This window comes from Pantherophis guttatus, chromosome 1 (genome assembly GCF_059756535.1).
Source record: "Pantherophis guttatus breed Tessera chromosome 1, ASM5975653v1, whole genome shotgun sequence".
Lineage (NCBI taxonomy): Eukaryota > Metazoa > Chordata > Lepidosauria > Squamata > Colubridae > Pantherophis > Pantherophis guttatus.
The window spans coordinates 332,425,125-332,452,305 of NC_142063.1; the positions used below are offsets into that span (position 1 = coordinate 332,425,125).

Genomic DNA, 27,181 nt, shown 5'->3' on the forward strand with positions numbered 1-27,181 from the left:
CATTTCTCAGGCCATTAGTTTAAAGAATTTTCCACATAATTTCTCCCTGACATTCATAAATAGAAAAGAAAAAAAATCTATTTCCTCTCGTTTGCTAAATGTAGCTTGATGATTCTAATCGGAAACAGTAGTAGCCATCTATTTCATATGCTCCAGCACATGATGCTTTTTCTCTGACTATACACCAAAAGATATTAGTAGAAGAGTTTGTCTCTAGATTTCTAAGTTTCTAGCCTTCATCCCTGAAGGTCTCTTAATTTTGTCACTTATAGGACTCAATGAGCTGTATCAGTGTTTCTCAACCTTGACAAGTTTAAGATGGGTGGACTTCAACTCCCAGAATTCCCCAGCCAGCAATGAGGAACATCATTCTTCTTGACTACTTCTACTTCATTAAAAGCTACACAATATGGCAGAAAAGAATACACCATGGATGATTTTAAAATATTTTTATTTATTTATTTATTTGTCGAGTTCGTATTAGATCATATAAATAAGTATAAGCATTAATTGAATACATAAAATGAATACAATTAAAGGGAACATTAGGACAGGGATGGTAGGCACGCTGGTGCTCTTATGCATGCCCCTTACAGACCTCTTAGGAATGGGGTGAGGTCAACAGTAGCCAGTCTAAGATTAAAATTTTTGGGGTTTTGGGATGAGGCCACAGAGTCATGTAGGGCATTCTAGGCATTGACCACTCTGTTGCTGAAGTCATATTTTCTGCAATTGAGTTTGGAGCGGTTCACTTTAAGTTTGTATCTATTGTGTGCTCGTATGTTGTTGTGGTTGAAGCTGAAGTAGTCATTGACAGGTAGAACATTGTAGCAGATGATTTTATGAGCTATGCTTTGGTCATACCGAAGGCGGTGTAATTCTAAATTTTCTAAGCCCAAAATTTCAAGTCTGGTGGCATAAGGTATTTTGTTGTGAGTGGAGGAGTGGAGGACTCTTCTTGTGAAATATTTCTGGACATGTTCAAATAGAAAGTTTAAAGATAACATCTTTAGAATATTGATATCCTGAGTAATACTATGATAGTAATATAATAAAACATATATAGTATCATAATATCAGGAATACGATAGTTATATTATATTTCACACAGCTGGAGCTGGGCAAAATACTAAGCTCTGACCTATGGTTTACAAGGGCAAGGTTCACATGGCATAGAAAACCAAAACCATTGGTGTAGAACAATATATGAACCCATACCCAGGCATATTTTATGTATGTTGCAAAGTAATTATTGATTCCTTTTGATTAGGTGTTTGCGAAGCTCTGCTATAAGCTTTATTTGCACAAAATTTTTCCCAGATCCCAAATTAACTGCACAAGCTGTGTCTGTGCGACAAACTCATCCACAAATAAGCAAACCACATTGATCCACTCTATTGTGAGTAGTCTGTTCTGACCTTTCATCTGGACGTCCACTAGGTGGCAGGAAAGAGACTGAATAAATATCAATAGCAATAGTGATAGCGATAGCGATAGAACTTAGACTTATATACCGCTTCACAGTGCTTTACAGCCCTCTCTAAGCGGTTTACAGAGTCAGCCTATTGCCCCCAACAATCTGGATCCTCATTTTACCGACCTCGGAAGGTTGGAAGGCTGAATCAATCTTCAGCCGGTGAGAATCGAACTGCCGAACTGCTGGCAGCCGGGAGTCAGGAGAAGTAGCCTGCAGTACTGCATTCTAACCACTGCGCCACCACGGCTCTTAGAAAATAAAATACAGAAATATATAAAGTACAATGAGAATTTGCAAAGAAGCTGAAGGAACAGTGGACCACCTACACAGACTGACTACAGACAACGGCATGACAAAGTAGCAACAATGCTGCCTTGGAATATATGCAAGAAATACCTGCAAGCAACAACTGGTGGTACCACAAAATAGAGACAGCAATCAAAACAAAGAAGCTAAAGTGCTCTAGGACTTTAGAATCAAACAGATAAGCACCTGCCACATAACAACCCAGACTTAATAACTGTTGATAAGTAAGTTAATAAAGTCTGGATAGTAGACGTGGCAGAACTTGGAGAGAGCAGGATAGCAGAGAAAGAACTGGAGAATATAACAAAATACAATGACCTGTAAATGGAAAGAGAATGACTGTGACAAAAGAAAGCAAAGATAGTACCAATATTAGTAAGTGCCTTGGGTGCAACCTCAAAACATCTGGAGCACTACTTGAACACCATTGGCACTGACAAAACCCTAATCAATTACAAAAGGCAGCTTTACTTGAAACAGCTTACATCCTGCCACCACGCTTTTAACACCTTCAGACAACATCTGCTTTTGGGGAAGGACTTGGTAGGTCGATAAAAATGCCAAATCAAGTCTAAACATCTGGCAGGGTGTGCAATCAATCTTAATAATAATAACAAATGAACTTTTTGTTATCATCTAATGATTATCCTAGCAAAGAAAACAAACAAATGTTCCATAGAACAAATCAATCCAGAGTTTTTAATCAAGGTACAAATGACCTGGTACAAGATATTGTATTTTGGTTACATTGTGTGCAGCCCCAGCTCTCTTGAGAAATCTGTAATGCTTAGAAAAATGGAAGAAAATAGAAGAAAGGAAGACCAGCAGCAAAGTGGATAGACTCCATTATTGTGGTGATGAAGACCTGTTGGAAGACGTGAAGAATGAGGATGGAGCTAGATTGCCTTGGAGATAATCTGTGTGATTGATTTGATGGCATATAATCAGTCAAAAATCCTGAACAAAGGTTATTCTCTATGTTTGGTTGGGTTCGCTCTTTCTTTTCTACCAACAGAGCTCTAAAAACCATCAGCTGTTTTTATCTCCTGGAGCTTCTCTAAAATTGAGGAGACTCTCCTGGATATGTGAACAGCAATAATCCATGTAGGACCATCCAACTGAAGTCATTGTCACCCATTCACTTCAAGCAACCAAAGTCTAAATCGAATCCATACACTAGGACAGTGATGGCTAACCTTGTCTGGACCGAGTGCCGAAAGAGCACACTCCCCCCAAATGTGTGCACGTGCACCTGAACCCCCAAATGCAATGTACGCGTGGCCCCCATGCATGTGCTCCACCCCCATACATGCATGCGTGCCACCGTGCAAGTGCCCTGCCTGCCCCGCGTATGCGGCCCCCCGCACACACCCTGCACATGCGCGGCAGAGAACCAAAGACCAGCTGGCCGGCTGAACTGGGGCGACAGCTCGCGTGCCATCAGAGAGGGTGCTGCGTGCCATCTCTGGCATGCATGCCATAGGTTTGCCATCACGGCACTAGGACCTCAGATACAACCCCAAGGCTCATTTTGAAACCCAACTAGATCCATCAGGTTCTTGGGTAGACCAATTAAACAGGTCCTTCCTCCCTAAGGGGGGGGGGGGAAACAGCCACAGAAAAGTCTAATAGTAAGAGGAATCTAACCATGATAAGGGAATAATAGTACCCTCCCCCCAAATCCCAGATCACACTATAATTGCCCTAAGATTATAACCAGATTCAACATGTCTGGAACAGGGGTGGGTTCTACTCACCTTTACTACCAGTTTGAAATGGGATCGCCTGCGCGCCTTGCTTCTGTGCATGCGCATAAGCTTCTGCGTATGCGCAGATCGGCGATGACGACGTCTGGGGTGGTGGGCGGGGCCTCCCACTGGTTTTACTACCAGTTCTTGCAAACCAGTCCAAACCGGGGGCAACCCACCACTGGTCTGGAACCCTTGCTGTCCTGGGTTAGGTTCCTAGGTCCCACAATGGGCTTCAACACCCAGGCTACTTCTGATTCCATGCCTAGAGAAGATAGGTTGAGATTCCTCAAGACTATAAAGTCTAGAAAGCTACCAGCCTGGTTCTGGTGTCCAGCAACTCAGATAATGAAACAGCAAAGAGGTTGGTAAGTAGCAACAATCTCATCTGTTCCATCGAGCCCAACATCACAAACAGGCTCTCCTATCCATCTAATCAGTGAAACAGCAGCAACCTTGACAAGTATGAGTCTCTCTGATGAGGATGATTAGAACTGTCCGAGCCCATCTAGGATAGACATGATAAATAGGATTTGAAACAAAACGCTGTACCAGCCTACTTACCTTGCTCTCCTCCAAAATACTATACAGGCAGTCCTTGATTTGTGACCATTCATTTAACAACCATTTGAAATTACAACAGTGCTGGGAAAAAGTGACTTATGGTCTGGTCCTTGCGTTTATGACTGTTGCAGAATCCTTGTGGTCAATGTGATCACAATTTGGGCACTTGGCAACTGGCATGCATGTATGACAATGGGCAGCATCCTGGCTTAGATGATTGCCATTTGAGACCTTCCTAGATGGCTTCCGACAAGCAAAGTCAATGGGGAAGTTGGATTCGCTTAATGACCATGTCAAAAAGGTTGTAAAACCAGACATGGCTCACTTAACAAGTGAACAAGTACTTAGCGACAGAGGTCCAAATTACGGTCATTTGTTGAGGACTACCTGTGTTCCATCCTGTCTCACTGTCCATTAGGACTCTGTCAAATAAATAATGACATTATTTGGCTGAATTCTGGGGGAGGGAGCAATCTTCCTTAAAGAGTTATCTTAATGATTTTTCATACTACAGTTCTGAAAATGTTAAGAGTTTTCCTAAATCATCCACTGTTGCATTAATGACGTCTCTTGGCTACTGAAAAGATTCAGGTTTGGGAAATGATATTGGTACGCTATTCCAATGTATACCTGTTGCCTTTGACCACTGATCATGCTGGCTGGGACTGAAAAGGTAGTTAAACCTACTGAAGGGAATTAGTTGGGGTGGAGATGGAATGTAGAATAACAGAACAGAATAACAGTTAGGAGGGATCTTGGAGGTTTTCTAGTCCAACCCGCTACTCAGGAAACCCTATGTCATTTCAGACAAATGAGCCTTGGTGGTGCAGCGGACTAAGTGCTGTTATGTAGCACTTAGCTGGCAGCTGCCTGTAATTAGTGTGAGTTCAAATCTCACCAGGCTCAAGGTTGACTCAGCCTTCCAACCTTCTGAGGTAGGTAAATTGAGGACCTGGATTGTGGGGGCAATAAGCTGACTTTGTAGAAACACCGCTTGTGGGGGGGCCAAAAGCCCTACTAAGCAGGTATATACAAAAGAATGAAGGCTATTGCTATAAGTGCATTGTAAGCCACCCTGAGTCTTCGGAGGAGGGCGGCATATAAATTGAACTAATAAATAAATAAATAAATAAATAAATAAATAAATAAATAAATAAATAAACAAATAAACAAATAAACAAATAAATAGTTGTCCAATCTCTTCCTAAAAACCACCAGTGTTTTTAAGTTGAGCATCCACAACTTCTGGAGGCAAGTTGTTTCACTGATTAATTGTTCTCATGGGCTGAAATTTTCTCCTTAGTTCTAGGTTGCTTCTCTCCTTGATTAGTTTCCATCCATTGCTTCTTGTCCTGCTTGCAGGTGCTTTGGAGAATAGAAGCGAAACATCTTCAAAGATAAAACAAGAAAGTCCAGTTGCCCCCCACCCCCAAAAGCACCTTTGGGACAACCATGACCTGGATGACTAAGAATCGCTACAGACTTTGGAGAACAGGTTAACCCCACATCTTCTTTGTGGCAGCCCCTTAGATATTGGAACACTGCTACCATGTCACCCCTAGTCCTTCTTTTCATTAAACTAGACCCAATTCCAGCAACCTGTCAGAGTCAGTTTAGTGTCAGGGTTCCAAGTAATACTCCCATGATAGATACCTCAAAGAACTGATTTATTGGAAATATCATATTGGCACAGGCTGGTGAAAACCGACTCTGAATATTTCCACGGTTTTCACCAAGTTAAAAGTAAAGGTTTTTCCCCTTCCCCAAACAGTAACATGGTCCAATCATCGTGTCATCCGGTTGCCTGGTAACATCACTCCGCCTGTCTCTGATCACCTGTGGGAATGTCCTTGGTTCCCAAGAGAAAGTATTTTGTTTTGGCTAAAAACCATCTCTATCTCTACTCTCCCCCCCTCCCCAACCCTCAGCTCCAGTGTGGCAATGCTGAAGCTAGAAAATGGCCTTGCTCAGGCCAACTTCAGAGTTGACAAAACCATTCTTTATATGTGTTAGGATATGGTTTGAGCCTAACAAGTTGTCCAGGCAATATATGTGTTCTGTGACTTTAATATGAATATGTATTGTATGACTTCAAAGTTTTTCTTGCTGATTTATTGTAATGCTGAGTCATGCTGTAATTAGGTAATCACTGGTTGTGAGAGTATTTAAGCAAGGTATTGTAACATGTTCAGTTGCTGCTATGATATGCTGCCATTGTGTATGAAGCTGATGTGATATGCTACCATTGTGTGTGGAGTTGCTATGATAAGCTACCATTGAGAGGAGTTGCTATCTGCTAATCATGGTTGGATGGATCTGCCACCATCCTGGTTTGTGAACCAGAGTGAGTTTGTTATTCTAACCAACTACTGTTTGTTTGGTGAGAAGATATCTGTAACTACTGGACTGATTTAACTGGCAAAGACTTGGAATTTGTTTAAAGACTATGAGACTGTTTTTCTACTATAAAGTAAGCTTTTGATAAACCAGTTTGCATATCTCTTATTCATTGCTCTCAGCAACATTTCTCCTTGTGCATTTACTCTGCTGGTTGGTAACACAACACCAATATCCTTAACAATATGTTTTAGTCTAACAATATAAATAACATTATAATCTTCTGGGCTGGCTAACACAATGAATGGAACGGGAATGCAGTAGCTCACCTAAAAATCCTTCTTCATCCACTATGACCGTGTAGTCTTCAGGTGTCTCAGTCAGGCTGAAAAATTTGCACCTGGAAGAGAAAAATCAGGAGGAAAAAAAGGTATGTTTAGCTCCCAGCCAACCATCAAGATTAATACATGATTAACTTAGAAACCACACTCTCCAAATTCACATGTTTATTGGATATTTATCCTTCCTTTATTTTTGTATAAGTAACCAAAGGTAGTTGAACATACATAATCCTCCTTCCTCTATTTTCCCCATACAACAACAATAACCCTATGAGGTAGGTTAGGCTGAGAGAGAGCAACGGGTTCGAAGTCACTCAGTTGGCTTTCAGCCAATAGATCTAAGTGGAACCTTTGTTCTTATAGATGACCATATAGTTACAGCCTATGTCTTTCTGTGATGGACGTTTATTTGAGAGTAAATTCCAAGAAGGGACACGAGATACAGTCCTGACTGAGCTTGTAGAATATGAGGCTGCAAGGTTTTTGCGTGTGTGTGCCTTTGAGTCAGTTTTCACTGTGGCGAATGCTTGGACTAGTTCCCTGCAGTTTTCTTGGCAAGATTTCAGAAGTGGTTTTCTATTGCCTGCTTCCATGGAAAAGAATCAAGTTACCTTTAAAGTAACTCTGCAACAGATGGTTTTCTTACAAGTGCACCTTCAAAAGACCGTGGTGGCCCAGTGGTTAGAATGTAGTATTGCAGGCTAACTCTGCCCACAATCTGGAGTTTCGATCCTGATGGGCTCAAGGTTGACTCAGCCTTCCACCTTTCCGAGGCGGGTAAAATGAGGACTCAGATTGTTGGGGGCAATATCAGGGGTGAAATCCAGCAGGTTCTGGAGAACCGGTAACTAAAATTTTGAGTAGTTCAAACAACCAGTAGCGGAAATTTTGAGTAGTTTGGAGAAACGGCAAATACCACCTCTGGCTGGTCCCAGAGTGGGGTGGGAATGGAGATTTTGCAGTACCTTCCCCTGGAGTGGGGTGGAAATGGAGATTCTGCAGTATCCTTCCCCTGCCACGCCCACCAAGACACGCCCACAGAACCGGTAGTAAAAAAAATTGAATTTCACCACTGGGTAATATGCTGTTTTGTAAACCACTTAGAGAGAGTTGTAAAGCACTGTGAAAAGTCTAAGTGCTATTGCTGTTGCTATTTAAGAACGCATTTCAGCATGCATTTTCCAGCTAGTTACTCATTATTCAAAAAAGAGAGTAATGGCATTGCTGAAACGGGATGGAGAAACAGGATGCAAGCTCAGATTTGCATAAAATTAGCAATATGGTAATTCAGATAAGGACAGATAGGTGGTAGAATCTTGCTGATGTCCACTCCATGAACTTCATAAAATAATGCAGTTGAAAATCCATTCCATTTACAGGGCTAGCAAGAGCTTGATACCATGACAAGACTTATGAATAGGATGTCTCTAAAGGGTTTATGTGAAGGTGACCCCTTTCCCACATTCTTCTACACATCTAAACCTCAACTTCTTCTATTGGTTGCCATTTTTGGGAACTGATTGCAGAACTATTACACAAGCTCAGGAATTGATAAAATGCAGTGAGACGTGCAAATCTGTACACTGGAGTAACAAAACAACCACTTCACAAACGCATGGCACAACATAGGAGAACAAACCCATCAGCACAAGATCCAGCAGTCCCTCTGCATTTGAAAGACAAAGGTCACTCTTTTGAAGACAGAAAAGTCCACATTCTGGACAGAGAGGACCACTGGTTTGAAAGAGGGATCAAAGAAGCCATCTTTGATTAAAATTGAACAGCCCTTTCTCAACAGACGGGGGAGGGATATGACATCACCAGGGGTGAAATCCAGCAGGTTCTAACAGTTTCTGAAGAACTGGTAGCGGAAATTTTGGGTAGTTCGGAGAACCGGTAGCGGAAATTTTGAGTAGTTCGGAGAACCGGTAGCGGAAATTTTGAGTAGTTCCGAGAACCGGCAAATACCACTTCTGGCTGGCCCCAGAGTGGGGAGGGAATGGAGATTTTGCAATATCTTTCCCCCAGGAGTGGGAACGGAATGGGGATTTTGTAGTATCCTTCCCCTGGAGTGGGGTGGGAATGGAGATCTTGCAGTATCCTTCCCCTGCCATGCCCACCAAGCCACACCCACCAAGCCACACCACGTCCACCAAGCTACGCCCACAGAACCGGTAGTAAAAAAAAATTGGATTTCATCACTGAACACTACCTATCTTTTGCTTACAACACAGTCCTTTAGCAGTTCCAAGAAGGTTCCACATCCATCTGCACTATTCCGGTGACCCTGAGGGCACAGATAAAGTGGCCTCAATGACTCTCAGGAAGAGTGCTAACGACCAGATGACTTTCCATTCTCCACCATTCAGTCAGAACTGAAGAAGCTTCTTGGGTAAGAAGTGAAATGTCTTCAAGCAAAATCAAAGAAAATCCAGTTGTCTTTTGAAAGCACCTTTATTTATTTATTTATTTATTTTATTGAATTTCTATACCGCCCTACTCCCGAAGGACTCAGGGCGGTGCACAGCCATGAAATAAAACACATAGATATACAAAATTTAAAATCGAATAAAATGAATTAAATAAATTTGGCTGAATTAATACCCATAATTTAAAATACCCATAATTTTAAAATACATTAAAAATTTAAAATTTACACTTAAAAGGGAGAAGATTTAGACGAGGCCAGCTTGATGAAATAAAAGCGTCTTCAACTCGCGGCGGAAGGTGCGCAGATCCGGAATCCTCCGTATCTCTGGGGGGAGCTCATTCCAGATCGTCGGTGCCCCCACAGAGAAGGCTCTCCCCCTAGGGGCCGACAGCCGACATTGTTTGGCCGACGGCACCTGGAGGAGCCCCTCTCTGTGGGAGCGTACTGGTCGGTGGGAGGCTGTTGATGGTAGTAGGCGGTCCCGTAAGGAACCAGGTCCTAAGCCATGGAGCGCTTTAAAGGTGGTAACCAGAACCTTGAAGCGCACCCGGAAGACCACCAGGAGCCAGTGCAGCTCGCGCAGGAGAGGTGTTACATGGGAGCTCCATGTTGCTCCCATAACCACCCGAGCGGCCGCACTCTGCGCCAGATAAAATTTTAGGATAAAAGCCAACCTGATTTGAAGGTAATTGTGTGTCCTTGAACACACAAGCTTTTATTTTTTAGAAGTGGAGACTAACTTGATGAACTTCCCAGACATCATTAGCTCTAATGAACTCTGAACTGCTGGGGAATCACTCCCAACCACCCCATCAAAGAACATGCCCCCATATCTGCCTTCACCATATACAATTGCTTCCCTTCCTCTGCTTTTGCTTTTCTGATTAAGAATTTCCCAATTGCTCCTGCAAGACCCAGAAACTCATTTTACAAGGTTCAGCAAGAAGTCACTCCTGGGCTGCAGAACTGCCATAAAAGCAGGCAAACATAACAAAACAAAATATCGCCAAGATGATGAGCGGGGCAAGCCCTCATGAAAATCTTGAATTAGATAGATGCTATTGTGCCAGCATGGCCAAAAATATGTGGATCTCTCCTAGGTGATTTTCTGCATGTCTTTACTGCGTCTGCTCCTTAGCTCTTTATTTTCTTTCTATACCGCTCGCTCTTAAAAAAAATCTCAAGGTGGTCCACCATAAATCCGTAAAACAGAGATTAAAACCATTAATAAAAGTGTGTGTTGTGACCCTTTACAAATGCACAAAACAAAATCAGCAATAACATAAATGAAAAAGGAAGAGTAAAAACAGGACTATGTTAAAGATATATCACCACCCACATGCTCCCGTTGAAGGGTAAATTCCAATGTTCCTCTTCTGCTTTTTTTTTTTTTTTTATGGCTCCTGATCTTTGGACTGGACAGCGCTTTAAATAGGGAGCAGTTAACCACTTCTACTCAACATCAAACAAATAAATAAACAAATAATGTATTTTTCAGACTATAAGACACACTTTTCTCCCCCAAAAAACTGGGTGGAAATGTCGGTGCGTCTTATAGACCAAATACCGCCGTTTTTGGCCTCCTGAACCTCCCCCGTGCGTCCCATTTTTGCGAAAAACGGGATGTGCAGAATGTTTGGGAGGCCTGCAGAGTTCTCCTGGGGGCTGGGGAGGGCAAAAACAGGACGCGGGGGTGTGTGTGTTTCAGGAGGCCAAAAACTATTTTTTTTCTTGTTTTCCTCTTTGAAATCTAGGATCTTATACTCCAGTGTGTCTTATTGTCCGGAAAATACGGTAAATAAATATTTCTAAAATGCATGGTGGCATTCCCACTTTATAAGCAGCTTCTTTCTACATTTTGGAAAGGAAGGAGAGGACTGGGACTATCACGATGCTTTCTAAGTAATGGATTTTGGCTTAGCATGTTTTAGAAAGCAGGTTTACTCAGAAGCCAGACCAGACTCAAAATATACGGTAGGTAGTCCTCAACTTAGGACCCCAATTGAGCACAAAATTTATGTTGCTAAGTGAGAGGTTTTGCTCCATTTTAAGACTTTTCTTGTCATTTTTGTTAAGTAAATCACTGCAGTTGTTAAAGTAATCACATGGTTGTTAAGCGAACCTGGCTTCCCTATTGGCTTTGATTGGCAGAAGGGCGCAAAAGGGGATCACTGCAAACGTCATAAATATGAACCAGTTATCAAGCAACCGAATGTAAATCATGTGACCATCTGGATGCTGCAACGGTTATAAGTATGAAAAATGGTCATAAGTCACTTTTTTCAGTGCCCTTGTAACTTCAAATGGTCACTAAACAAATTGTTGTTAAGTCAAGGACTGTAATGGATTTTGGCTTAATTAGCATGTTTTAGAAAGCACATTTACTCAGAAGCTAGATTCAATGTACTAAATGGGATTTAACCTGGATTTAGTAACGGTCTACAGCCTTAATCACCCTCCTCCTCTTGTTGATTTAGTTATAGCAGGGGTCTGCAACCTTAAAGACTCAAAGAGCCATTTGGACCCGTTTCCCACAGAAAAGAAAACACCGGGAACCACAAAACCCTTCCCGTGCCTGGCTATTTCTTGAGCAGCCACAAAACTAGCATATGTAGTTGAATTATACATTCTGTTTTCTTCTGAAACTTCTTTTCTTGGATTTATCCATGGTTGGCCTACTGGGGGTTGAAAAGCTCAATAAATTGCATGCCAGCAGGTGTTGCACATTGGCAGCTGTGATGCTTATTTTGAGTGACAGGGAGCCACAACAGAGGAGTGAAAGAGTCACATGCGGCTCCAGAGCCGCAGGTTGCTGACCCCTGAGTTATAGCAAGGAAGGATTTCCTGTTTTCAACCAGAGTAGGAGAAACTCGAGTTACAGAGGATCTCAAGAAAAATATGAGAAATGAATACACAGGTTTGTAGGAAAGAAACGCTTATAAGGTCAGCTACCATCTGAAGGTCAGCAGTTCCTTCAGTTATAAAGCAATAGTTTCATTCCTTGAATAATAAAACACCACAAATCAAGCTATGGAAAAGATCTAGGAAAGTTCATAATTTCTTTCATGCTTGCTCATATGCACCTGTGAGCTCCGAGAAAGTACTTGAGAACCAAACTGTGTTGTTTAAGAAGGTTCCATACACAGGAGGCATCATTGCTTTTGGTAAAACATATGGCAAAAGGGGACCATCATACACTGCTCTCTTCCATCTGCTTTATATCAATGGATCTGACCTCTGACGTGTGTCTGTTGTGACGCAGGCCCAAGTAAGTAGTAGGAAAATCAGTCAGTGAAAAAACAAACTTTATTCGAACAGCTGAGAATTACTTCATTCCCAGCATCGTTCAACTAAATTAAAGCAAATTCCTCCCAATACAAATTCCTTAGTCCTATCTCAAACCTTGGTCCAATTAGGCAAACTGCCAAAGGCCTTTCTTGGCAAACGTTCAGAAGTCACAGATACAAAAATAAATACAAGACGTAGACGAAGAAGATGAAGCTACCAACGTTGTTTTCCGGCAAAGCCCAAACGCCGTTGCTGGTCTGTTTTAAGCCTTATGGGAGGGGCCAATCATCACTTGGCCCTACTCCCGAGTTGTCCTCTTTGCTTGAGCTGCTCTTGCCTTCTGGCAGCTCTTCTCATGCATGCATTAGGAACAGGCTCCTCCTGTTCCTCTGCCTCACTCTTATCAGTCTCTGGAGTCCACACCTCACTCCCCAATGGCCCTGGCCCCATCTCTGCCTCTGACGCAGAGCTCTCATACGGGCCTTCCCCAGGACTGGCCCTCCTCAGCCTCATCATTGTCCAACTACACTGCCAGCTCTGCAGGCTGCTGGCAGACCACAACAGTGTCTACCACCATTCTTTCTTCTGCCTGCATTCTCAAGAAAAGACCAAATTGAGGATCAGAAACAACTCTTTGTTTTAAGCCTGGACACAACAGTTAATTGATGAATATGTCTCAGTTTTACTGCATCCCATGTTCACCAATAATGGCTGTTGACTCTTAGCCTCATTGACTTTATTAGCTTTAACATTTGGACATCTACATCAGTAGTGTGTGTGTGTGGACTTCAGAACTAAAAAAAATTGTTTTTCTTCTATTGATAACTCCAAGATCGATCAGGTGAAGTCTGTCATGTAGAACAGGGGTCTCCTACCTTGGCCAGTTTAAGCCTGGAGGACTTCAACTCCCAGAATTCTGCCAGGTTTAAACTGGTCAAAGTAGGGGACCCCTGATGTAGAACACATTCTGGATTTGTACATTATTTTAAGTTGGAGATGCACAACTTGAGAAGCCAAGTGGTATAATAGTTAAGGCGTTTGATTGACACCAGAGAGATATAGGTTCATGCCTACCCTCACCTATGGAAGGTCATTGGCTAAGTTTGGGCCTGGCACTCTTAGTCAACCTAAGAACAGGTATAGTATAGTACCATGGTCAGTGGGGAAATCCAATTTTTTTTACTACTGGTTCTGTGGGCGTGGCTTGGTGGGCGTGACAGGGGAAGGATACTGCAAAATCTCCATTCCCACCCCACTCTGGGGCCAGCCAGAGATGGTATTTGCCAGTTCTCTGAACTACTCAAAATTTCCGCTACCGGTTCTCCGAACTGCTCAAGATTTCTGCTACCGGTTCTCCAGAACCTGTTGGATTTCACCCCTGACCATGCTATGGTTCAGGTGTTAGTCAGGGAGTGGGGAGACTGAGGTTTTAATCCCCTCTCATCTATGGAAGGTCTCTCGTAACTTTAGACCCATCGTTCTTTCTCAGACAAACTTCCCTCATAGGATTGTTGTGGGAAAAACAACCGTCACAAGAAGATGCTATGTGTACCATCTTAAAGCACCTGAAAGAAATATAATTGTCAGATTATTTGTGTTGTGGCCCGTCAGCGGCCTGTGCAGTTAGTAGCTGATTCCGACAGCGAGGAGGCTGGTGTGGTGCTGTGCCAGCAGCCTGTGCAATTGGCACTTGAGTCAGACAATGAGGAGGCTGGAGAAGATGTGTTGCCAGAGGCAGGGATTCAGCCAAGGCCTTCAGAACCTCCAGAAGCTCCCATAAGTGAAGAGGAAGAAGAGGAGGATCCTCTTCTAGATGCACAAGCGCGCAGAGCTGCGAAAAGGCAGGAGTGGCTCCTCAGGAGGAGGTCTCCTCGAGAGTAAGGCTTGGGGCTAATTGGCCACTCCCCTAGCCTATTTAAGGAAGGACGATGACTGCTGCAATTTGCAGGAAACAACTTCGTTTACATTCCTTCGTGTCTTGATTCCAGAAAACGTTTGATTTGGCTCTTGTTTCTCTCTTATCAGTTTTCCTGCAAATTGATTCTGGGCATTCTGCCAACCACAGTAAGATTACAGTTATCTGAAATATTGTGCCTCAGAATTGATTTATTATTCTTTGGATTCTTGTTGGCTGTTAATGAAATTAAATTAACAGCCTTTGTTCAGAAAAGACCGATTTAAATTAATAAACTGAGGTTTGTATGGACTTTGTGTGTGCTGTGTTCTTTGGGGTCCGTAGCTGGGACAGAACAATTTGAGAGCTATTTTGATCAAGCTAGGCTTGAAAACCAGAGATTGAGTTCAAGTCCTCCCTTAGCTATGAATGCCAGCTGAGTGACCTTGGGCCAGTCACTCTCTCTCAGCCCAACTTAACTCACAGGGTGGTTGTCATGGGGAAAATAGGAGGAGGAAGGTATGTTGAATATGTTTGCCGCCTTGAGTTATTTGTAAAAATAATAAAGGCAGGACATACATACATACACACATAGATACATACATTCCAGTAGTGGGATTCAAATCCCGTTGTTACTGGTTTGCTCGTGGGTGTGCGTGCAATGCTTCTGCGCATATGCAGAGATGTCCAGGCAGGTGAGTGGAGCCTCCCACCGCCACCGCTACCAGTTCGCCAAATCCGGGGTGAACCAGTAGCAACCCACCACTGATAGATACATACATACATACATACATACATACAATAATTAAACAACCAAGCTGGAGCTATAAAATTTGCCTAACAAAGAAATTATTACATATAGTCCTGGAGAGCAATCATTTTATTTTCCTGTAAATTAAAATGAACATATGTTTTTAAAAGGTTTTGTTCATTTTCCATTAGTAGAAGATATCTAAATGAAGGCTGGCAGTTTTTAACTCAGAAGCAGAGGGGGTGCAACAATTTCTAAAACCTGGATTGACAGCACACCTCGGGAAACTGTCCTTCACTTAATTTTGAGTAATAATTTGTTAGATTAGCAGACAGCAATTATTAATACATTATGCATCTTTCAGTGAGTGTTTAAAATACACTTTAAATTCCTTTCTCCCTTTTTATATTACACAATTCACTGGCTGATGTGACAAGTGTTCACACAGCCCAGTTTTTTTCCTTCCAATTTTTCTAGAAAATAAACATTATTTTTCCTTTAATGTTCAGACAAACATATTTATGCACACTGCTTAGTTGATGGTGCTGTCAGAGCACAATTGTGGAGCAGAAATCTGATATCTGTTCAACAGAGTGAGCAAAAGGTTCCCCCAAATGCAGTCTAGCAAGCTTTCACTTTAATGATTTCTTAATGTCACTGAAATACTTATGATCACTATTGGGACCAGAATTTCCATTGCTTAGCAAAGCGGCTATTAAGTGAGTCACACCCCATTTTATGACCTTTTTTTATTACCGCAGTTAATAACTGAATCATCTAGTTGTGCATCCAATATCCCCTGTTGACTTGATTTGTCAAAAGCCAGCTGGGAAGATTGCAAACGGTGATCATACGATCTGGGATGCTACAACATGGTAAATACATACCAGTTGCCAAGCACCCAAATTTTGATCATATGACCTGGGAATGCTGCAACAGTTGTTAAATGCAAGAGGTGGTTGTAAGTTACATTCTTCAGTGCCGTTATAACTTTGAACGGTCACTAAATGAATAATTGTAAATTGACGATTACATGTAGATCAAGTTCAGGTCAATGGGGGAAGCTGGTTTATCAGACTATGGCTTAGGGTAGCTTTAGTTCAGAACATAAAATTATATTTCAAGATAATCTAGGGCAAGGTATGCATTTTTTTTTATTACTTTCTCATCAATCTTACCATGTTTTCATGACCCAATGTTTTCTCTTGCTAATCCAGGCTTCTCTTCAGAGGCAGCCAATCCAAATCATAGTTACAAACACCACCCAGTTCAAGCCATGTTTTCTCCCTGAATTGGATGAGTGGTAGCAAACCACAGTTTGAGTTGGCATCGTGACACATCACACTGAAACTTCACTGCGGCTTGAGATCCAAACAGAATCGTAAAAACCAAAACCATATCAAGCTAAACTGGAAGGCTTTTTTCCCCCCAGCCATACAAAATATCCAATTCATTTGCTTTTCCCGAGGCAACAGTTTGAAAGCCACACTGCCCTTTTCAGCCAAATAAGCACAACAGAGGAAGAGGGATGAATTAAAAATAGCTCAAGGGACATGCCAACTACACATTAAGATGAATAAACAAGTGGAACTTAAGTAATTCCGAGCCAATCATTTGCAAAAGGTTAAACTACCACATAGCGTACCACCTCTGTAGTGGAATGACTTGTGTGTTAAGTGCACAACCTACACAGGAAGATGTAGCTGATATGGAGTCTATGGCACTCAAGTCTACCTACAACCGTCAGGTTCTGTCCTTCCTGTAGCCTGTCAAGCCTGAATCGCCTTCTCCCCTTACACACAACCTGCTTCTTCCTTTTTCACTTCTGCTCCCTGACCTCTGACCATATAACTTTAAGCATTGCGTACAGTATGGAAAAGTGCAGGGCAGGAAAATATCTTTTTACCCCTCTTGGATAATGCTACAATACTGAAAGACGTTCAGCGATTCAGAAATCCTTCCTTCGTGCACTGCATAACAGATGTTTGGAATTTGCTCCTCTAACTTTCATGAAGAGCTGACAGCTTAGATGACTTTCAAAAGACTAGGAAGAAGAGAAAGGTCTCAATGCCCACTAACCACAAAAATTTCCCCTACTCTTCAGGGACAGTCTCTCTCTATATGCAATTGCTACAGGCCATTGCCAATAATGGAGGCTTATTGTCTTCACACTCTATTTGAGATTCCAAATTCTCAATGGATCCTAGACAAAGTTTCTACATGATTCTTCTGATTAATATTAATCTGTAATAGCTAAAGCTGGAACTTCTATAGCAGCGGTGTCAAATTCAAGGCCCGGGGGCTGGATGCGGCCCGTGGGGTACTTAAATCTGGCCAGCGGGGCCACCCTGGAAACAGCAAAGGACTGGCCCACGGTGCTTCTGCCAGTGAAAATGGGCTCCCAAGCTCCGTTTTCGGCTGCCACGGCTTCCTGCAACCCTCTGCCAATGAAAATGGAGCTCAGGTGGGCGGCTTGCAGAGCACTTGGGCCGCCACAGGCACCCCCGACACGAGTGACACCAAGATGGCCACGCCCACTCCAGCCCCCCGAGGTCAAACACAACCCTGATGCGGCCCTCAATGAAATCGAGTTTGACATCCCTGTTCTATAGGCAAAGATAATGTACTCCTAGTTCCAGAATCTATGGATATACAAGAAAGCCGGTCCAGCTCTTAAACTTTGAACTCTTTTTGAATCTTAACCTGCTCATTTTCCAAAACCTTCCTGAATTGATAGTCCCAGTAGTTTTTACGACACTGAAATCCAAAGTTTTGGCAAAGTTGCCAATGAATAATTCTGGCAATTTTGTCCTGCTTATAGTCAAATTTGTGAAGTTTTGCTGCAGCCACTGATTATATTATTATTATTATTATTATTATTATTATTATTATTATTATTATTATTATTATTATTATTGCCTGTCATAAGCAGAATGCATAAGAATGAAAAGTGGCTTCATACCAAGGTGGGGTATTCTTCCATGCAGTTTGGCCTATACTTCTCCAGCTAGCTTCTATTTTGGATGACAGTTCTAATCATTCACAACTATACTGACTGAGCAAGTATAATCCAAGGCATTGGGTACGATTGGGATGGTTTTCCCATTCTGAACACCCATGGCCTGCCCCTTGCAAAGCATGTGCTCTATGACAGAACCCAAATTTCCCCAAATTGCTTCTATTTCCTTAATGGGAGCATTTGGCCTCTTTACGTCAGGCTGAACTACAGGTACTGCTTGACTTATGTCCACTTGTTTAGTGACCGTTCAAAGTTACAATGGCACTGAATTCCTCCCCCCCACATTTATGACCACTGCAGCACCCCCCCTCCCCGACACATGATCAAAATTCAGATGTTTGACATCTGGCTCATCTGGCTTATGACGGTTGCATTGTCCCAAGGTCATATGATCAGCGTTTGCAAACTTCTGACAAGGAAATTGAATGAGGAAGCCAGATTTACTTGACAACCAGGTTACTAATTTAACAACTATGGCAAGAACGGCCGTAAAATGAGGCAAAACTCACTTAACAACTGTCTTGCTTAGCATTGGAAGTTTTGAGATCAATTGTGGTCATAGGTCGAGGACTACCTGTACTGATGGACTATATAGCTCAGCAGAGTAAATCATCTTGTTTGACTTTGAGAAGGTCCTAAATTCAATCTTTGCTTTTTGAAATTAAAAGGATCTTAAAGGGAAAAGTGGGAAAAGACCCTTGTGGTGATTTGACTTAATTCAAGCTCTCTCAGCCAAGTTTTCGAAGGTCTCTTGGGGGCGGGGATGGAGATTTCTTTGCATGGAGATAAATAGTAGCCTAGTGTCACAGAATGCTGATCGACATGCTCTCCCAATGCAAAAGTACACATACAAAATGAAAGATAAAGCTAAACCATATGTTCCACTTGGCAAGTCTGCTTGGAATGCCAGGCCCTGCAAAGAGAGTTAGTTCTTTCCACTGTAAAGACACAGCAACAAAGAGGAGCCAAAAAAAGGACAAATATACCCTGAGTAACTGCAAAGACTTAAAGGCTGTCTTCCCACAAACATATTTATTGTGGTTAAGAACCAACAAATAAATTTGCAAAACCTGTTTAGTTTTTTGGGTGGCTTAATGATGATGAAACACCAGCCTGTTCGGTAAACTCAGAGTGAAATCTGTAACCAAGTTGTATGAATGCCACCAGGCTATGCAACTGGAATGTGTTAGCTGTGCGTGCACACATGCAAACAACTCCTGAACCGTTTTGGTTGTGGCTGGCTGAATTTCAAAAGTTGTATTTTTAAAAAGCACACCTCTAAAAGGGGGAAACTGGAGACCACCAGGAGTTTGTATGGACTACGAGGCAACGATCAATTCCCATCTCCCCAGCTTCAAAACATACCCAAGAACAGCCAGGATGAATCAGGCAAAAGGTCCATCTATTCACTGCATGGCTTTCCTAGAGTGAGCAATCAGATATCGCAAACCAGGGATTAAAGCGGTATTTCAACTCTATTACATGTTCCCAGCAGTGCTGCCGGGGTAGTTTAAATTCATAACTAGCTTGAGGCATTGCAATCTATATTCATCTGGGTTAAACTGTTTAGGACATTGCTTAATTCAATGTGAGGACCTCAGTTTTTAAAGAGGGAATTCTAAAATAGATAGTGTCCTAACTCAGCAATGTGAACTCTTTATCTCCAGTAATCCTTACTGCATCCTATGGCTGCAAATTCTACAGGTTAATCATGATTCACGCTTTCTTTTCCTTCTCTGGTTCCTTCTCATGAATCCCATCAGATAACTCAAAGGGTTGTGGGAAACACTATCTCTCTGCCTATCTTAATTAGTTATTTACTCCTTTTGCAAGCTTCCATCAAATCTCCCAAGTTGTTTACACAAACACTTTCAGCTATTTTTCAAAGGAATCATTTTACACAGCTTGGCAGAAGTAGCCTGGTATATGGACACCTACAAATTTTGGGCTGGCTTGGATTCAAAATAAAGCCATTCCTGACCTTTTTTGATTGTGTGTCATCAAGAAGGTGTTAACTCTTAATGATTTCCCCATAATGATCCATCCCCAACTTGGTCCTTCAGAGGACTCAATTACAGCAGAGATGGGTGAACAGCTGGAAGACCTGAAGGAGTAGGCTGGAATAGATCCTCCTGGAGAAAATTTACTGATGGGGTTGCCAAGAGTTGACACTGACTTGATAGCATATAATCAATCAACCAATTCGGTCCTTGTCCAGCATCTTCATCATTACACTGCATTGACTCTTATGCTTGATTTAGAGTTGCTCACAACTGTGTGTTAGCATTGCTGCAATGCCTACGCTGCAAAGGGCTTGATGAGTAAACCTACGTAAGGAATAATCTAGCAAAGATTATTAGAATAATCTAGTAAAGAAGGATCTGATCTCCCTTATATTATTTGGAGGACCTGAATAGGTTGAGAGCTGGAGTTCCTAAATGTAAAATGAATGTGCTCAAGTGGAGATTCTTAGCAGATCACAACATGCAATGTGATTGTGGAGAGACACAGAGCCCAGCCCATCTGCTGGTATGTGGGCTACTACCAGTAACATGTACCAATAATGACTTATTTTTGGCCAACAACAAAGCCAAGAAAGTGGCTTCACTGTGGCCGTTTAAAGTTTGATGATGACGAGGAGCAGGAGAAGGAGAAGGAGGAGGAGAAGGTTTGCAGATAGCTGCAGATGGGCTGATGCGCACACCTCAACTGTGCAGTGTGCAGAGGTGAACATCCTGTATGCTGATTGGTTGATGAGACTTCCTGTCCCATGCTTTGCTGTTTGAGCTCCCCCTAGCCAGAATGAACATTTGTAGATCAGGGGTGGTATTCACTTACCTTCGCTACCGGTTCGCAAATGTGAGCACGTGCACTTCCTCCGCACATGTGCAGAGGGTCAAAAATGGGACGGGATGATGTCTGGGTGGGTGGGCGGAGCCTCCCGCTGCCGGCACTACCGGATGGCACAATCCGGATAGAGGCGGCTGAATTTCACCACTGTTGTAGATGTATAAATGCAATGGCAATGCAACCGTCTCCGAACAACAGATCCTACATTTCCTGATGTTCAATGACAGAGAAGTTTAATCCATGCTTTAGGCTGGGAACATGAGACGGGCTCAAGGTCATCCAGGGAGCTCGTGAGGGTAACTAAAACGGTGCTTTTCCAACTCTAATCCAGCAGTTTAACCACTATATCATACCACAGTCCAGCATCATCTGGAGAAGCACTATCTTCCCAACTTGTGTTCAATGCCACATAAAAATGGCATCCTTTAACTCTAAAGTGAGTTTCTGGTAAAGCCCTTGAACATCTCATATCTAGGACAGGCTTATGCATACCAACAACATCATGTGGGAATTATATGCAATATACTTTCCACACAGAAGTGGGGTAAAATATAGTTCAGCATCAGCGACGATACTTAGTAATAGTTCTCTAGCAACTAAAATCCTTGAGGCTGAAATCTCTTTTAAATGGAAAACCAAGGATGTAAAGCATGAGAAATGCTACTGAAGTATAGATCTCCTTGTGCTTGCTGTTTTAATGCATTATTTACTCAAAGGTGATTTAAAAAATAATAATTCAGGGTCATATGCTAAGAGGCAGCATTCATGAAACACATTACAGCATATTTTAATACTCAAAAGCAAAACATTTCTTTAAAGCTGAGCTACCCAAAGTGATGCTCATGGGTATGAACAAAGTTAAAATACCTTTCTTAATATCGGCAAGCCTCCATGGATCCTTGTTGATTAAAGTGGTCATGCTCCAAAATGAATGTCTAAATTGTAGCTGCCGCTTTTTATTTTCCAAATAAAATAAAGACCACAGAAACATTCATTGAAGATAAAAATGACAGTGCCACAGGCAAGAATGAAAGGAAAATTACTTTGGGAAAAACTAGCATGTGTCTGTAAAATGGGTATATGAAGAGAAAATTATGAGTTCAACAGATGTGCTTCTTGACTCATGACTCAGATTATTCTCTTTCTAGTACAGATAGTCCTCGACTTGCAACCGTTTGTTTCGTGACAATTCAAAGTTACAACAGCACTTTAAAAAAGTGACTTATGACCACTTTTCACACTTATGACTGTTGCAGCATCCCCATGGTCATGTGATTTATATTTGGATGCTTGACAACTGACTCACATTTATGACAGTTGCAGTATTCCAGAGTCATGTGATCCTGTTTTGCGACCGTCTTAAAAGCAAAGTCAATGGGGAAACCAGATTCACTTAACAACCGTGTTACTAATTTAACAACTGCAGAGATGTGGCAAGAAAAGTTGTTAAAACTCACTTAACAAATTTCTCACTTAACAACATAAATTTTTGGCTCAATTGTGATCATAAGTTGATGACTACCTGTACTCAAGCTTTCCGGGAAGATCTTTAGCTCACCTATTTGTTTTTTTCCTTGTAGAAAATGGTTATTTTGTGACTGAGCACCTGCAATATGGCAGCCATTTTGTGAAAAAGAACCCACCTGGGCGGCAGACATTTTATGACAGATACTCAATGCAATCGCCATCTATGACACTTAATTTGCTGGTGTATTTATTGCATGTTTATGCTACCCAATGATAGTTCTCAGAGCGGTGAGCAATCCATCAAAATATGTTATTAAAAAAGTAAAGAAAATATTTAAAAAACAGCAGAGAGAATAGTGCAATAGGAATTCAGGAACATCAAATGTTTGCCAATGACCAAAATGTATCCGCCAGCTCCAAAGAATAAATAATCAGCTAGGACAAAAACCACACAGCTGCACAAAAAAAATTCTCAAAAAATGCCAAAAAGAGAGTTGTTTTAACAAAAAAACTCTTCCACCTGGGAGCATATAACTGAGAAGAACAATAAGAGATCAGTCTCTTATGCTCATCGGCTGAACTGATCTGATTAGTGGGCATTTAAACAAGTATTTTAAAGCAGATCTTAAAGAAAAAAAAAGGCTCAAATTGTCTTCATTTTTGGAAATAAACTCAAGCTTGATTCCTGGAGACTTGATGGGAAATTCCAAATAATTTCTTAATAATTCCTCTGATGTTTTTTGGGATTTTTTAAAAAAATCCTATTCTAACCTATAGATCTAAGATTACATTATAGTACAAATAGTCCTTGACTTACAACCACAACTAAGCCTCAAATTTCTGTTGCTAAATGAGACGTTTGTTAAGTACATTTTGTCCCATTTTATGAACTTTCTTGACACATTTGTTAAGTGAGTTACTGCAGTTATTAAATTAGTAATATGGTTGTTAAGTGAATCTGGCTTCCCTGTTGATTTTGCTTGTCAGAAGGTCACAAAAGGGGATCACGTGACCCTGGGACACTGCAACCGTCATAAATATGAATCAGTTGCCGAGCATCTAAATTTTGATTACATGACCATAGGGATGCCGCAAACTTCCTAAGTGCCAAAAATGGTCATGACACTTTTTTCAGTGGTGATGTTCAAACTGTCACTAAACAAATTGTTGTAAATCGAAGACTACCCTGTTTTCCCCAAAATAAGACATTCCCTGATAATAAGCCCAATTGGGCTTTTGAGCGCATGGCAATAAGGCCAAGCGCTTATTTCAGGGTTCAAAAAAATATAAGACATGGTCTTATTTTCAGGGAAACACAGTACCTGTATCCCATCCAAATACTAACCAGAATTGATCCTGCTTAGCTTCTGAGCCTAGATTGGTCAGGTGTTTCCATCTGCTTACAAGGTAGCACTTTGGATACCTGGATAGTTACCCTCTGGGATAGGAAGTTGGGTGGCACATACATTCAATAAATTATTATTATTGCACTTTTTACAATGTTGCCTTACAGTCATATACTGCATTCTGCCGAAGCTCCTCTGAAATCAGTCACTGAAGGAGGCAGAAGTACAAAAAGGCAAAGTATTTGTTTTGTCTGTGGAAAATATCATCCTGGATTCCTGGAATCTTCCTACAGATCTGAGAAAAAAAAAGTTCTGCCAGACCTCTGCAGTGTGAAAACAAACATCAATCCTATTTGGATCTCAATTTTTTTTCTGGTCCTCAACAGTGCCATCTAGAGCAGGAAGCTGTATTTTGCAGTCTAATCAGTCCTAAACACACATTGATTGAAGTCCATTTTATTTACTTGAAACCATTTTTTTTTAAAAGGTAATTTTAAAATATTATGTAGTTTGAACTTTCTTGAATTTAACTAGCTGTTGTTGACTAATGAACATGCCAGTTGCAACTGAGCCTTTCAGAATATTATGACATCTTTGCATCAACCAGATGCTGTTAAAAATATTCACAAAATAATATTCGTGCGCTCGGTCTGGAAAAGGTTAGCCGTCACTACCCTGTACCATTTCAATCTCTTCTTAAAAACCTCCAGCATTGGAGCACCCACAACTTCAATGCAAGAAATCCATAGCACAAGAGATGGGAAACTTCAGGGTTTTCAAATGTTGTACCACATATCCCAACAGCCTCAGCTGAGAAAGCCAATGGGGAGGAATAATGGGAGGTGCTACAGTATCTGGAGGGCCACGGTTTACCCAACTGACTTCTAACACCCTGGCCACACAACTGTCCAGACTTTGAAGTTAAGAGCTTCTTCGAGGTGAGGGTTTCTGTTGCCAAATTACTTTTACCATCAAGAAATTTCTCTTAAGATTCAACTCAGATGTGTCCACCTATAATCTACACGTATAAAATTCCAGGAGATAGTGTGTCTCTGCCTCTTCTTTATGACAGCGTTTTCAATCCAAAACAATCCAAATCCCTGACTGTTTTCCCACATTTTCTCTTTCCAAGGTAAAAACACAGATTTCGGTCTTTGTTTCATCATGCTGATGTCCAATAAATCTAACAGTTGGGACACTGGCGACTAGCAGCAGACCCAAACATTTTGAAAAGGTTTACCCAAGATCCAACATAAACTCTAAAATGGGGTGTTGGCTGGCTGCAAACTTCATCATCCTTAATCCTGCCAAGCCTTTTTTTTTTTGGTCTTTGCTAATATTTTTCTCACTTACCAAGTCAAGCAACTAAATTGGCTGCATTTAATAAAGCCAAGCAGTGGAAAGAATAAATAAATACATAAATCCAGATCTTGCTGCCAAGCAAGAGAAGACAATGGCCTCTGAGACATGCTTCTTTTCTTTTTTGGTGGAAATCAGGGTATTTATTTCTGCATGTACCCACTGTTCAGAGGTGGGTTTCTGGAGAACCGGTTGTGTTTTGAGTAGTTCGGAGAACCGGTAGTAAAAATTCTGACTGGCCCCACCCCCATCTATTCTCTGCCTCCCAAGTCCCAGCTGATTGGGAGGAAATGGGGATTTTTTTTGTTTTAAAAAAAATGATTTATATGCCGCCCTTCTCCGGAGACTCAGGGCGGCTTACAATGCGTTAAGCAATAGCCTTCATACTTTTGTGTATTTTTATACAAAGTCAGCTTATTGCCCCCACAATCTGGGTCCTCATTTTACCTACCTTAGAAAGGATGGAAGTAAGTAAGCTTTTTATTGCGGTCAGAGACCAAATTAAAATACACATAGAAGGGGGAGTATATTTTACAAATATAGATAGATCATGTGACAGTACACCATCTACAGATGGAAGGCTGAGTCAACCTTGAGCCTGGTGAGATTTGAACTTGCAGTAATTGCAGGCAGCTGATGTTAATAACTGTTAATAACAGTGCTTTAGTCTGCCAGGCCACCAGGCTCTGTAGTATTTTGCAGAGTATTTTGCAAAATTTACCATTTTGCAGTATCCTTCCCCTGGAGTGGGGAGGGAATGGATATTTTACAGTATCCTTCCCCTGCCACGCCCACCAAGCCACGCCCACCAAGCCACACCCACAGAACTGGTAGTAAAAATTTTTTGAAACCCACCATTGCCACTGTTGCAGCATCTCATTCCATACTTAATCATATTAAATGCAACTGGCATTGTATCAATCATGTGCAATAAAAATGTAACATTCCCAACTATCTATTCGTACTTTTTTGCTATTGGGTATTGGATAATTATGCGGGCAACATTTTCTTCAATTTATATAGTTAAGAATTCGAAAGTTATTTAAGGCTGTGAGGTCCTTGGTGTTCTCTGAGCTTGGTTGGTTTTTTTGCAGACATTTCATTACCAAACTATGTAACACCATCAGTGCTACCAATTATTTAAGGGTTGTAATGAAACAATTAAGAATATGATTCTACTTGCACCCTCAAATCTGTTTACTCAAAAGCTGATGTCACTGGATTCAATGGGAATTACACTCTAATACAGTGTTTCTTAATCTCAACAATCCACAATCCGTGGATTTCAATTTCAGAATGGAATTGTGGGAATTGAAGTCCACACATCTTAAAGTTGTTGAAGTTGTGAAACGCTGCACCAGTAAATAAGATTCAGGATTGCAGCTTCAATTGTACGTGCAAAGACAAACTTGTTTCTGGTCCGCAGCATTTCAGCTTCGTGGTGACTTCACAGATATCGTAAGATAAATTCCATATATAATATAAAGTTCCTGCATATCACAAAACAAGTGTAATAGGAAGTAGTATGTAATCTGCTACCAGCAGCTGTGTTTATGGCAGCCAATTGCTGTGGCTATAAAAGATTTTAAAAGAGAATGCAATGAATTCATGGAGGATCAGACTATCAATGGCCATTAATACCATTGTGAAACCTCCTTTCAAATGATTAACGAGGGGAAAGGTGGTTGTTATTCCTAAAAGTCCACTGAATCAAAGAGTATATATCATTTGCATAATGTCATCATTATGCAAATAACACAAATTGAAGCAGAATTTGGTGTGTTGCATGCAAATTCTGGAAAATCAAGGTTTTACTGTATAATGAGGTAAAGTAGGCCTGAAATATTGGTTGCTGGGAAGCAACAGTGGAAATACTCTTTCAGCCTTCAGTCCAAGCTTGTACAGCTACTCCTTAACTTACCTTGTTTCTCCCAAAATAAAACATCCCCTGATAATAAGCCCAATTGGGCATTTGAGCGCATGGCAATAAGGCCAAGCGCTAA

The 27,181-nt window shown here is 41.4% G+C and overlaps 1 protein-coding gene across 1 annotated transcript in view; it reads right to left on the reverse strand.

The window, feature by feature from the left end:
• CASTOR2 (cytosolic arginine sensor for mTORC1 subunit 2) overlaps window positions 1–27,181 on the reverse strand; it is a 94,713-nt gene that overhangs the window by 54,353 nt on the left and 13,179 nt on the right. The window contains exon 2 of the mRNA XM_034420816.3: window positions 6,762–6,832. Within this exon, the coding sequence (XP_034276707.1) occupies window positions 6,762–6,832 (71 nt within the window). The remainder of the gene's footprint in view (window positions 1–6,761; window positions 6,833–27,181) is intronic.